Source organism: Rosa chinensis, chromosome 6 (genome assembly GCF_002994745.2).
Source record: "Rosa chinensis cultivar Old Blush chromosome 6, RchiOBHm-V2, whole genome shotgun sequence".
Taxonomy (NCBI): domain Eukaryota; kingdom Viridiplantae; phylum Streptophyta; class Magnoliopsida; order Rosales; family Rosaceae; genus Rosa; species Rosa chinensis.
In genome coordinates this window covers 9339691-9353936 of record NC_037093.1, presented here as the reverse complement: position 1 = coordinate 9353936, position 14246 = coordinate 9339691, and the positions used below count along the sequence as shown (strand labels likewise).

At 37.2% G+C, this 14246-nt stretch overlaps 1 protein-coding gene across 1 annotated transcript; it reads left to right on the top strand.

Annotated features, from left to right (window-relative positions):
* Window positions 1-2023: 2023 nt before the first annotated feature.
* On the top strand, window positions 2024-5247 carry LOC112172367. The gene is made up of 3 exons (XM_024309678.2): window positions 2024-2777; window positions 3471-3818; window positions 3914-5247. The coding sequence occupies exons 1-3, from the start codon at window positions 2328-2330 to the stop codon at window positions 4541-4543; spliced, it is 1428 nt and encodes a 475-aa protein (XP_024165446.1). The 5' UTR covers window positions 2024-2327; the 3' UTR covers window positions 4544-5247.
* Window positions 5248-14246: the final 8999 nt, after the last annotated feature.

Below are 14246 nucleotides of genomic sequence, written 5' to 3'. Positions count from 1 at the left end.
AAAATTTAACCATAAACCATATTCTCGTAATTAATACTTATATATATTTATGAGAAGAGCGTCCACAGCATAATAAGCAAGAAAATATTTTACAATTATTGACCACTTAATGGTACAGCAAGATTACAACAACGAAGCACGGTTACACACAATACCACCCCCACTTATTAACTATCGAGTGAACCACATGAATAATGATGGTATATGACAATGCAGCTACAAGAGAGTATATATATTAATAGCTAGGGTTTGTACACAGACGTCATGAATATATTTACCAAACATATAGTTTTCATAAAATTAGTTGTACTGGGAATTATTAAAGTTCCTTACATTACCAACTATCATTATTACTATTTAGTTTGGATTAAGTACTTTTGTTCTTTGCAACACTTGTCTAACATTTATCGATGCCTCCTGATATCACATAAATATTAATTTCTTATAACAATATTTACATCAGTAAGATTAATTGAGCAAAATTATACAGGATGACTTACCCTCTGCTCTCATGAGATGTCATTAATCACTTGTTAATTTGACATATTTGTGATCATTATATCACGTGTTCTTTGTAACTGCGCGCTTTTTTATAGGTAGCATTTACTAAATCTCTCTGTAATTCCAGACCTTCATTATAGGGAAACAAATAACCAAAAGAGGAATGAATAATGTAGGGCAAGTCAGCCTTGATCTTTATGGCAAACAAGATTAATTGTACCACGAAATTAATCCGTTTAGATTATAGTGAATAATTAGCTTATATATGAAGGAAACAAATAATTGTGCAAAGAGATTCATTTCAATTATAGATTCTTTGACACTAAATTCATTAAAATTTTAGATTATATTAATCAATTAGGATATCTCGTATAGTTCTTTTTTTAATATAAATTGATATCATTAAAATCAATAGCTAACGACTAAAATCCACATACAGATCATACATAATCACAATTAGTAGTAAGAATTGACCTACGCATAAGTGCTTGATTTTAGTTTCCATGAAAAGTTAAAAACTACAAACGCAAGCCATAGCACCAACCCTAATTGGAGTTGATATACATGGTGATGAAGGTGGTAGCCTCTATCACTCTCAAGATGGTCACTACGGTCAAATTGCTGCGGGTTCCTCTTTCAACTGCCAAGAACAAGCCATTCCTAGCTGTTCCATAAGGTAGGTTATTTTAACCACGTACCCACTGGCTTGCTCCTCTCTTTCTTGGTATGCGTTAGTTAAAACTATAGTCTAAAAAAAAATCGAAAAACACAAAATTCCGAACAAAAAAAAGAGTACCATATTTTTAACATGAATGAATGCCCAAAGTTACATGAAAATTCTAAAGAAGTTGAGGTAAAATTGCAGGAGCCCTACACGCCTACATGTTCGCATTGGAACAACTAACAACAAATGTTGCCGCTCTATGCACTGCCGTATTACAAAGTTCTTTTTTGTTTTTTAATCAAAACAGTATTACAAAGTCTTGAAAAATACCGGCACAAACAATTATAAAACTGTTACAACAACTCCTTTATATCTTAAAAAGGTGTACATCTAAAGCGAGACTCTCCTTTGTGTCATTAAGACTTCAAATAAGCGCAAGAGCATCAAACTAAGAATAATAGTCCACGCCAAAAGCTATCCGCAACCAAAAAAATAATAACCAAACTCTCAACATGCCTTGGTTTCGTCACACTAGTTGCATAAATAACTGTAACCACCTGACTGCCCCCGTGTCGTTTTTCAAAACAACTCCCCCGCACTCAATCCTGCTGTTGTCATATAAACAACGCACCATCGACATTTACTTTAACGTAACGCGTTTGACAGAATTATTATATTCTTGTTCTAGTTCTTGATCATATTTTAAAAACTATCTCAAGAAAAATATCAGAATTTAGAAAAATATATTTTTTTTTTTTTGGATAGGGGTAAATGTAGAAAAAATGGAATAATTCCCTTCTCCTTTTCCTCTTTAAGCCTCAAAAGGTCACGCACTATGGAAAAAAGCCACCAAAGGTCACACTCTTGAAAACGTTTTTTGCTCCCAAACGCCACCTTTCACACTATTCCACTTCCTCCTTCCCACCACTATATCTCTCTCTCCCCTCTCTCCCTCTCTCCCTCTCTCTCTCTATGAAGAACCAGTCCCATTATTCACACTCCGCTTCTTCTTCTTCAACTAACAGCTACAACAACAACAACCGCCTCTACTCTCTCTAGTCTCCCCACCTCTCCTCTCACAAACCCATTTTCCCCTTTCAACCAAGAAACCGGGTCAGGAGGAAAGACTCCGGGCAAGGTCCGAAACCGACTCTCCACAAAAATGGAGAAGAAGCAAGGGTTCTTCTCTGCTCTTAAAGACGAGGTGGTTCGCGGCCTCAGCCCCTCCCGCTCCCGCGCCACCAGCCCCGCCCGCTCCGCCTCCCCCATGTCGGGTCTGCTCCGCCGCAAGAAGCACCACACCCACCACGGCCACGGCCAGCTGGTCGCGCAGCCGGAGCCCTTGATCGGGAGATCCGGCAGCCTGAGGCCGGTCATGGAGGGTCCGGATCCGGACGGCGGGGAAGTCGGGGATTCGAAGCGGGTCGGGTCGGGTCTGGGCCAGTGGATGCGCGGGCAGCTTTCCCGGACTCCTTCGGTGAGTTCGGTGGCGCAGAACAACCGCAGGTCTGATCTGAGACTCTTGCTCGGAGTCATGGGAGCTCCGCTCGCCCCCCTCCACGTCAGCACCTCCGACCCTCTCCCTCACCTCAGCATCAAGGACACTCCCATCGTAAGCTTTCACAGCTCCTCTGTTTTTTTTTTATTTCTTTCAAATTTTGATTTTTTTGGTTCTTTGTGTGGGTTGGGTTTGATTTGGGTTGAACAAATTGGTTTCATGCATTCTGTTTCTGTTTTGGGTTTGTTTTTATTGCTACTTTGGACCGAATTTGAACTGTGGCAAGATCATATTTTATAGAAATGGGGTTGGATTCTTTTTACTTTTTCTTCTCAAAAGATACCATATTCTGATTTAGATTTTCTGTAGTTGTTTATTTCTCCATGTTTTGCGTAAATTTGAAGAACACCATTGAGTAATCTTTCTTTATTTGTTCATAAATTTTCTTTATGTTTCTTTTATTTTAAATGAATAAAAAAAAAATTGTTTTGCTGGGATGGTGTCTCCCTCATTTGCTGTGATGATCACCAAGAATCTTGATTAGATGTTATGGAAAGTTCAGTTCAGCAGGTCAAATGTGCCTAACTGGCTGTACGATGCATTTTCCGGATGCCGACAAAAATCTGAGTTTTAACTTCTACCTGTTCTCGCAATTTTCCCGGGAACAAACAGATCATGACAGCTAGTAAATTTATTTCAAGAACAAAAATTTTATTTAGAGTGCATTTTGGATTTGGAATTGTGTGCTAAAATTACTTTATGATGCAACCAGTTTAGATGTGGTTTTAATGGGTGATATGTTTTCAGGAAACTTCGTCTGCCCAGTACATATTGCAACAGTACACAGCGGCATCTGGTGGGCAGAAGCTGCAGAACTCGATTAAAAATGCTTATGCGATGGGAAAGGTTAGGATGGTAGCTTCTGAGTTTGAAACTGCCACCAAGGTGATGAAGACCAGAAACGCATCTAGATGTGCAGAGTCAGGTGGGTTTGTGCTCTGGCAGATGAATCCGGACATGTGGTATGTGGAGCTTGCAGTTGGGGGCAACAAAGTTCATGCTGGCTGCAATGGGAAGCTCGTTTGGAGACACACGCCGTGGCAGGGTGCACATACTGCGAAAGGGCCTGTGAGACCCTTGCGTCGTGCTCTTCAGGTGAAGTTTTGGTTGGTAAATTTATGGTTATTTCCTTTGGCTATGCAAATAATTATCCGGGTCAGTAACGTATTTCCCTGGATTTCCTTTTTCAGGGTCTTGATCCAAGATCTACAGCGAGTATGTTTGCTGACGCCAGATGTATTGGAGAAAGAAAGGTCAATGGGGAGGATTGCTTCATCCTCAAGCTCTGTGCTGATCCTCAAACTCTGAAGGCCAGGAGTGAAGGCCCTGCAGAGATAATTAGACATGTGTTGTTTGGCTACTTCAGCCAGAAGACGGGGCTTCTTGTTCACATGGAGGACTCTCATTTGACCCGCATTCAATCCAATGGTGGTGATGCTGTTTACTGGGAAACCACAATCAATTCGTTCCTTGATGATTACAGACCTGTTGAGGGAATCATGATTGCGCACTCCGGCCGTTCTGTGGTTACCCTTTTCAGGTTCGGTGAGATGGCAATGAGCCATACCAAAACAAAGATGGAAGAAGCCTGGACAATTGAAGAGGTTGCATTTAATGTTCCAGGCTTGTCAATGGACTGCTTCATTCCCCCAGCTGACTTGAGATCTGAGACAATAATGAGCGAAGCATGCGAGCTTCCTCATGAAGAAAGGGGAAAGGGTGGTGGGATTGCAGCTGCAGTGCATCGGGCCAAAGTAGCTGCGCTGGAAAAAGAGCATGGTGCAAATGGTGATGGCATGAGCTGGAAAATGGAAATCTAACAGGGGGCAGCACTCGATTAGGCAATTGTTTATACTAGTAGCAAGTTTTAATCAGCTAACACCTTAGAAGTTACAAAGTAGGAGTTGCGTCGCGTTTTAGGACGTTGGTTTATGCCTCTCAGTCTGTAAATGGAGCATAATCATTCACAGGTTTCACCTGGCCTGGATGAATTATTATACTCTCAATGCAGAATCCAACAAAGGTGTTGGAGCTTGATTTTCCAGTTGAGAATAGAGCAAATGGAGGTTCAGTTTTAGTTTACCTTCTGTGGATGAGAGGGTAGGTGGTGAAGCTTCGGTACAGCAGAGCCATTAACCATGGATAAATTCCGCTAATTCTCTTCCATGAATTCAGGAGTGACAGTGTCAAGGAAATTGTCACTTTCTGGCATGAATCTATAGCAGCCTAATGCCTTTTTAGTTTGTTAGTTCTTACTGTTTTTGGGTGTGTTAGTCTCTTGTGGTTTGGTTGATGCAAAAATTGTTTCTGAATTTGTAAGAAAAACAAATGTTTTTCTAGGTCTGAAGAATAGGGCAGGGTAAAAAGAGGACATACTGGAAATTTAATCTCCTTTAACTGGTGTAACCAACATATCTGGAAGTATGGGTTGTATTCTGGCACTTTTCCAGTGTCCCCATCAGGGATTGAATGCTCATGAGTCATGAATATAGTTAATCATCATCAACCCTGTTCCCTTCCTTCTCTTCCTCGGAGTTGTACATGAATTATGCATTTTTACTTCTGTTTCCAGTTCATTTTTCGTCGATCTGTTTTCCTGTTCCATCTGCATTTTATTATTCGGGCAAGTACTAATGAGGGGTGTGGAGTATTTATTTCTCCAAGTCTTTATGACTGATGCTATCTTTTTTAATGCTTGCTGAGGATATAAACTGTGGAGAAACTGGCAGTGCCCCATCTCCATGAATGTCTACTGCATATACCTTCATTTCAATGGTGCTGGACTGCATCTATTAGGGGCTTTGGTTGGTTTGGTGCTTGGCACTTTCTTCTTTAACCACTTCCCCTATTTGGCCCCATGTCCCCAGGTTAAGAAAAAAGAAAAGCCGTCTGGGTGTGGGACTCTGCAACTTTATTAAGGAATATCATTATTTAAAAAACCCTACTTTGACCAGTTTTCGGTCCAAACCCTAACAGATTAAACTAACATTGAAGTACCCAGTTAGGTTAGAACTTAAAAGGAAGCTGGGTTTACATCGTTTAGGGCAATGCTTGGTATGTTAGAATATGATTACAGCAAGGCACGAGGTTAAAGTAATAGTTCTAACCCTCCCATGTGATAACCTCACCTTCCTTTCTCTGTTCTTCTACAGCTTATTCCTGCTTCGCACCCTCATTTTCTTTTTGCAGACATTGTCTTTCTTTCCCTTTGCTTGCTTGCTTGCTTTGCCCAGTTGCTGACCCCCCACTTGACTAGTTGAGGGGTTCAAATGCCATATACCATTTATTGAATATTACAGTTTTTCTTTGGGGAAGGTTCCACCTCCATCATGATGCTCCTGAATGGTCAAAGTCCCAAATTGATGAGGTAGCTTCTTCCTTTTGTTTTGATCTCGTTGGCCTTGTTTTGGAAGTGTATAGGACCTCCAACTAGCTGCATTTTTAATTTTTTAGGATAAGACATAAATTTCTAGCTTATACATGCATGCACGATGCACCCAATCTCAATATGAGAATATGAGACCAACTTTAATATGACCACTAATTTTTAATTTTTTTTTGGGAGTGGAATAATAGTATTTGTTAAGAAAGAGAGATGCACCTTTTTTTTTTTTTTTTGAAAATGAGAGTTACACATTGTTAGGTATATTGTGATTTAAATTTATAAGTTAATATCACATACAATGACACAGATGACTAGACTACAATTAAAACGTACAAGATGAAGCACTTATTAACGGAGGAGTAATCATTCTACTTAAATTTTACTAACAGTTTGACGAACAATTACCAAACCTATGTCATGATCCATATGAGAAGTTTATAGTAATCTCTACTGTTGGACTGATAGATACAGATGTCCTCTCTATGTTTGAAAATTGATTCGATCCTGACTATTCGATCTCAAATTCGGAATTAGGGATGGCATTTGTACCCATTGGGTATTACCCACCCAATAATAATTCGCGGGTAATACCCATTGGGTATTACCCATCAAATAATTAGCGGGTGTGGGTATTTACCCACCCATTTTTAAATGGGTAAAACCCATACCCACCCATTTACCCATTTTTAATATGGGCAGTTTTTTGTTTTTTAATACTTGCTACTATTTTTTTTTTTTGACCAATACTTATTACTACCTTATTGTTTTTCTTTAATCTTAATATTTCTAATTTTCTACCACTACAAACATTCACCCATTTTCAATATGGGTAATTTTTTTTATTTATTTATATTTTTTTTTTCTTTATACTTGCTACAAACATCTACCACAACATTATTGTTTTTTTTTTATCTGAATATTTCTACTTTAGTGTTAAGTTAGTAAATAAAATTAAATTTATTTTTCAACACCAACTTAGATAATGAAAATGAATAAGTATCTTCTAATTATAACTTCAATGATTAGAAGAAAAAAAATTACAAAATGAGAATTCTAATATCTAAGTAATAAATTTCGGATCGTAAATGAACCACCCTCATGGATCGCCTTTTGAATCGTCTTTTCACAATTATATGATGATCCAACGGTCGGATTCTCACGGATCGCCTTTTGGAATCGTCTTTTCACAATTATACGATGATCCAACGGTCGGATTCTCACGGATCGCCTTTTGGAATCGTCTTTTCACAATTATACGATGATCCAACGGTCGGATTCTCACGGATCGCCTTTTGAAATCGTCTGTTCACAATTATACGATGATCCAACTGTGCGATTCTCACGGATCGCCTTTTGGAATCGTCTTTTCACAATTATACCATGATCCAACGGTCGGATTCTCACGGATCGGCTTTTGGAATCGTCTTTTCACAATTATACCATGATCCAACGGTCGGATTCTCACGGATCTCCTTTTGAATCGTTTTTTCACAATTATACGATGATCCAACGGTCGGATTTTCACGGATCGCCTTTTGGAATCGTCTTTTCACAATTATACGTTGATCCAACGGTCGGATTCTCACGGATCGCCCTTAAGATTATCCTCTCAAAATTATATGAAGATCCAACGGTCGGATCCTCACGGGTCGCCTTTTGAATCATCTTTTCACAATTATACCATGATCCAACGGTCAGATCCTCACGGATCGCCCTTAGGATCGTCCTCTCAAAATTATACGATGATCCAACGGTCGGATCCTGATAGATCGCCTTTTGAACCAACTTTTCACAATTATACGATGATCCAACGGTCAGATCCTCATCCGAGACCACACAAAGTCATCGCAACACCCCGTATAGGTTTTCTGTTTTTTTTTTCTTTTTTAGAATAAGAAAATTATAAAAATGTCCCATATGTTGGTTGAAAAATAATAGTTCTCAATTAAAAAAAAAAATTTGGGTGTGGTCTACAATTTTATATGGGTATTTGGGTAAAATTTGGGTACCCATAGGTATACCCATACCCCACCCATTTTTATACGGGTATTTTGTGATTACCCATACCCATATCCATATCCATAAACTATGGGTATTACCCATTAACAAATACCCAAAGGAAATAATTACCCGCGGGTACCCGTACCTGTGGGTTTTAATGCCATCCCTATTCGGAACCGAACCCGATTCAAATCCCAAATTTGGCATGAGCCTACCGATAGTCCAATACCAACCAATATCAAGCTTGGATCTGGTCAGTTACTGCCCGAACCATCAAGATTCACCACTGTAACCACACCAACGGTTATTATCGCCATGTGCGACCTCCTTTGATCTATTGGTTACTACTAACTTTTATATGATTATTTGCCTTCATGGTTTTAATTCTTGTTCTATATCTACAAGTAAGTCTTCTTCCATCCTTGAAATGCTATGACCGACTATGAGGGGTAAAGCCCGAAAAATATGCTTGTATTTCAAGGCAGGACAAGCCACATACTTTAGCTTGCTCAACTGCCTTTGAGGTAACTCGTCGCAACGTCTTAATCTCTTTGCACCCTCCTTACCCCCTCAACGGTTTTGTCCATGTTCAAGTGTTTTCTTCGGGCATGGTTTAGTAAGCATATTGTCCCAACAACCTTTACGACAGGAAAAAAAATGGCGAAGATTACAAGTAGTTGTGCAAATGTTTAAGTACCAACAATTGCGTACATTAACATCCGTTTGATGCTCACCTACATGTGACTGATGTGAGTAATTATTTTTTTGGTCCATGATTATCATGAGGTATTGTTAAGTGGTGGTTCAGGTCAATATGAGGTGAATATTAATGGTAACAGACAACAAAGGTACCAATTAAGACCAAACTTTGCTGTATGCATGTGGACTAATTATATTAGCTTGGATCATAGATATGTGATGGTCACGAAACATTACCAAGTGGTGATCCAGGCCAACAGTACCCGCGCCACTAAGAAGAGGACTAAACTAGAAGTCTCAAGGTGTTGCAAATGACATCCTAAGGCTAGGGTCACCACTAAGGTGCTCCGATCACAACTCTAATGTTACGGTTTCTGACCGTGAAAGAAAGCTCTCTCCTTATTCAAAAAGAAAAAAGAAAAAAAAAAGGCTCTCTCCATCATTATGTTACATCTAAAACAATCTACCATAAGCTTTCATAAAGTGTTAATTGTATGTAACTTTTTGTGTTGTTGAAAACGATATGGAAGAAATATAGTTCAACAGAATGAAGTATAAAAACGTGCCTTATATGTGCACGTATAACTACTAATGCACTGAGTAATGCTGGTGCCGTGGTGGTCCTGTTTAGCAACTTCAAAAATAAAGTTCAAAAGGACACTGGTCCATACCTCTGTTGAACCTTTTAATCTTTGATATGTAATACTGTAATAGTAATACGTAGATAGTATAGACACCACTGAAAAACCAACCTGCAGGACAGTGACCTAGAGACTTGAGTTTGAATTTGGTAATCGCAACCCAACGCTTCGTTTTAGCCAGCATATGTTTTATCTCATCTGTTTTGTTATTCACACGGGCAGTCAAAAGCTCAAGAGATTACATCCAGTTCCATACCAAGCTAGACTTCATCACCTAAAAAATTGCTACCAACTTTCTTTGGTACGAAGTGTTTACCTTTCGTTTAGACTACCAAGTTTTCTGTATTAACAATGCATTAGAGTTTCTGCTGAACTGAATATAAACCAGAATGTCATATTAGGATTTCCTTCTTGCATGTTTCTCACATTTCAGTTATATTTAAGAAATAGCACCAGAAAAGAATTGCAACACGTACAAGAACATTCAATAGCCTCGAATTAGCTGGACCAAACAGATTAATTGTCTTGTTCAATTATCGATCATATACTCGATCCAGATCTAAAGTTGGAACCTTGAAACATTGCTTTTTCTTATAGGCTATTATTAAGTGTGCTTAACTAACAGATCAATACGGAGTTAGGGACCATCCAACCATCTGAGTTAGTTGATAGCATATATCGCTACCAGTCTTTAGCTAGTCTCTATCTAATTAGCTCTGAGCTGGGATTAATTAGGATCTAACGTAGTAAAGTTGCCCCGAAAAATCGTTTTCCAAATAAAGATGACTTTATGGTGATTCCATTTGATTAATTTTCCTCTATGCTGTCTAATGCTTGAGGGGAGGAACCGAAATATGAACTCTCGAGTCTTACGCCGTACGTACGCAAGAATTCGAATCTCTAGTCTTCTTTAGTTCCCCCAATAAATCAAAAAGTTAGGAACCACTATCCTTTAGTTCATTTTTTGGAATGGTATCATGCTCGGTTTGTGTTTACTTCACACTCAAGGTTAGAGTTTAAAATCACCAGTAACAGTGACATCTACAATGTTACAAACCGTTGCTTTCTAATTCAAATTTTTTAACGTTAGGGTTTAATGCTTGGTTCGGTATATATTATATTATGATGGTGTTAACCTCAATCACACTAGCCAAGGCATGTTAAGGCTGGTCTAAGTTGTCCGGGAACTGGGAAGTAGGGTTTCTATTGAGTTTGGTGAAACTTAGGTTTATACAATTTTGTTCCTCAGAATTAAATATATGCTTCCAAATTTTTTCCATAGGGAATGGAATCTAATCCCTTTTTAAGTGCAACCTTATGTTTCCTTCTGCTTTCCTCGGATGACACTGTTACTTAACAATTTGACTTTAAAATGTGATTCCAAACTCTCATTGCTCTTCCTAGCTAGCTATCATTCTCAAGGAGCACATTCACAGACGCAAAATATTATATGAAGCAAATGGAATTTCGATTCCCATCCAACAACCATGTGCTAAGCAAGTTAATTACTACTACATGAAGCAATGAAATTAGTGCCTAGCGCAGCTTCCGATTCCTTGTGGATATATAGTTTGAAATCTTTGACTGTCAAATTCACAAGGGTTGGATCAGCTATGCGTTTGGTTCTGACTTCTGAGGCATAATGAAGTGAAAACTACGTATCTAAAAAAAAAAAATGATGAACGTCAAACCTTAGAACACAAAAAGGATAAAAAGATTTTTTCAAGTTGAGTAATATATGATATATAGTATGATATAACAACCATGCCCTAATGCGATCCAAAAAAAGAAAAGAAAAAAGAATCCTAATGACCACACTTTTTGTGAGACAAACTAGTGTACTGGTGGGTATGAGATATCCTCATTTACAACTATTTGAACAAAAATTTACAAGTATTTGAACCAAAATTACAACATTGAGAACAAAAATTACCATATTCATTTACACTATTTACATATAGTTAAACAAATTAAAAATTACAACATTGACAACGAATTTGTTCAAAAGCTTGTAAAAATGTCGTAAGAGGTGTAATTACCATTATTAGAACTAAGATTACAACATTGACAACGAATTTGTTCAAAAACTTGTAAAATGTCGTAAGATATGTAATTACCATTATTAGAACTAAAATTACACAAAATATGACTCAAATTACAACTTTGACAACAAAATTTGTTCTCACTTTTATAAATGTGGGTATGAGATACCCACCACTACACTAGAATTTCCCACTCTCTAAATGCTAAATGACATTTAGTCCTTGGTATGTACTAAACTTAATTTGGAACTTTTTGATTCCTGCTCTATTATACAAATTTTAGATCCACGTATTTACTATTTTTTCGAGAAGAAGTTTTTCAGAATTGAGTTAGATGGAGGTTTAACCGATCCCCTCTAATGTAAAAAATATATTTATCATTTATCCTATTTACTTTTTAATGAGGTTTGTAGATTTCTCCTTCTATATTAAGGTGACGTATTCTACAGTTCTACACCACAGTCGGGGACACGGGAACTGAAGTCAACAGTTTGAGAGCTCTTGCGAACATCTCCCCGCTCCTACTATTTCAAAAATTGTTTATCCGATATATCTATACTAGCTTGTATTTAGAATTTCGTCCTTCCAAACTTTCATTGTAACAGCTTTACTCATATACCCAAAAAAGCAGTAAAAGATGGAACTTTCTAATCTAAAAGCCATCAACTTTGATCACTCATGGAACTACTTTAAAACCCAAAGGACAGTTTGGTATCATCATCAAAGACTTTACTTTGTAGCTAAAGGATAATATCTATCCTTCAAGTCCAGAACTTTCACAATTCCTCATTGACAAGCATAATCAACAACTCGATCATTGAATTAATTAAAAAAAGAGCAGAATCTTGACCTTTATATTGGACTTGATATTAGTACCACTGTAATGATCTGAATTTATATTTACTCCTCCTCTCTCGTTGACCTGGATTTAATATGGGTTCTGACCCAGCTATCTTGCAGAGTTTATGGAGGTGTCTTTAATCTGGTTGACAATGAAGTTGAGAACTTCAATAAGATGTAAATGGGTATGTGATAAGATTTTTATTCACTGTGAGAAAGAAAAATATAAGATCTAAGCCAGTGTCGGCAAAGGAAGGTTCCCCTTCTTGTTGGGGAAAAAATAATGGACCTCAAAATTTATGGTACTGAACCAGTGCAATAATGGCTGCAAAATGTTGATGATGGATGCTCTAACACTTATTAGTTAATAGCCATTCTTTTATTGAAATGTGGAGGACAGTATCTAAGCCTCCAAGCTCATTTATTGGGCAGTCGTGTGCACACGTATAGATTGCCTGCGATGCTGGGCATTGATTTTGATGCATGACACTAGAATGAGAGTTGGGTGAAGGGAAGATTCCAAATTTAATTCTCTCTGAAAATTAGATCGAAGAGGAGAAAACATGTTTGAGAGCGTTTTCCAACAAAACGTTTTTGTGTGAATGACGTTGTTGTTAATTAGAGGCGTTAGACAATCATTAGAAACTTTACTCGTGGGAGATGAATTAGAGTTCTTGAAGCCAATCTAATACCATAAGATGTTAAAGTCCAAAACTGTATTACTAGCTCAGTAGCTGCTGTGGATCTAAATGAAGCTAGAAAGCAAGAAGCACTGTGGAAGTTTCAATGAAAGCCTAATGATCTTATGCATCTCTAGCCCATGAAATATTCTCATTTACTTCATTTTTTTTGTTTAAATTGAGGATTAGAAGAAGTTAATTAGGTTCTCGATGTTGGTCAATTAGGACGCGAAATGTCTAGATGAAGATGACATCAATGACGCTTATTTTCTTTGGAAGTTTAGATCAAGGAGGAGCAAGAAAAGTCAGATAACATGTTTTTAGAGGGGGTCGTCTTGGGTACCTTGGTGTTTGACATACCCTTATTTTTTTTTTTTTTTTACTTTTAGTAAATTAATATAGTAGAAACCTACTGAACTGATCAACATGTTACCCAATTAAATATCAACATGTGTCATTTTTAAAAATAAAATTTACCATATTAACAACACACTCTTTCTTGATATGTAACATTGTTAAAAATCATGTAACAAGTATTGTCAAAATAATAAATTACACATAGTTGAACTACAATTACGACTTATGACAACAGTTGTTGTGGTTATTGTAATTGAGTGGTCAAAGATGTAAATATCATATTTGGACAACTTTTATCAAATTTAGAACCTTGATTATCAAGTGGAGAAGCTCCTTACAATACTTAGTTGTTACATATCTTCTGGTCTAATTTTAATTTTACCATGTTCACAACACAAATGTTGTCGGAATTGTAAAATGGTTGGTAATCTTGTAAATTGTATAGTTTTTGAAGTAATTACTACAATTAGAACAAAAGTTACCGCTTTTACACCAATAGTTGCGAGTTATGGTAAAATATGTAGTCATTGAGAAATTATTCCATTAATGATAAAAATATAAAGATTTACCATTTTGACAACAAATTTGTTGTTGCACTTATTAAATTGTCCATAAATTAGTACATTAGTTTAGGCATGAGTAACTACTATAAATAGGACAAAAGTTACCGCTTTTACATCAATTGTTGTGATTGTGATAAAATGTGTAGTCATTGTAATAATCATTTCATTAATGATAAAAACATAAAGATTTACTACTCTGACAACAAATTTGTTGTCATACTTGTTAAATTGTCTATAAATTAGTACATTAGTTTAGGTGAAGTAATTACTACAAATAGAACAAAAATTACCGCTTTTACATCAAGTGTTGTGGGT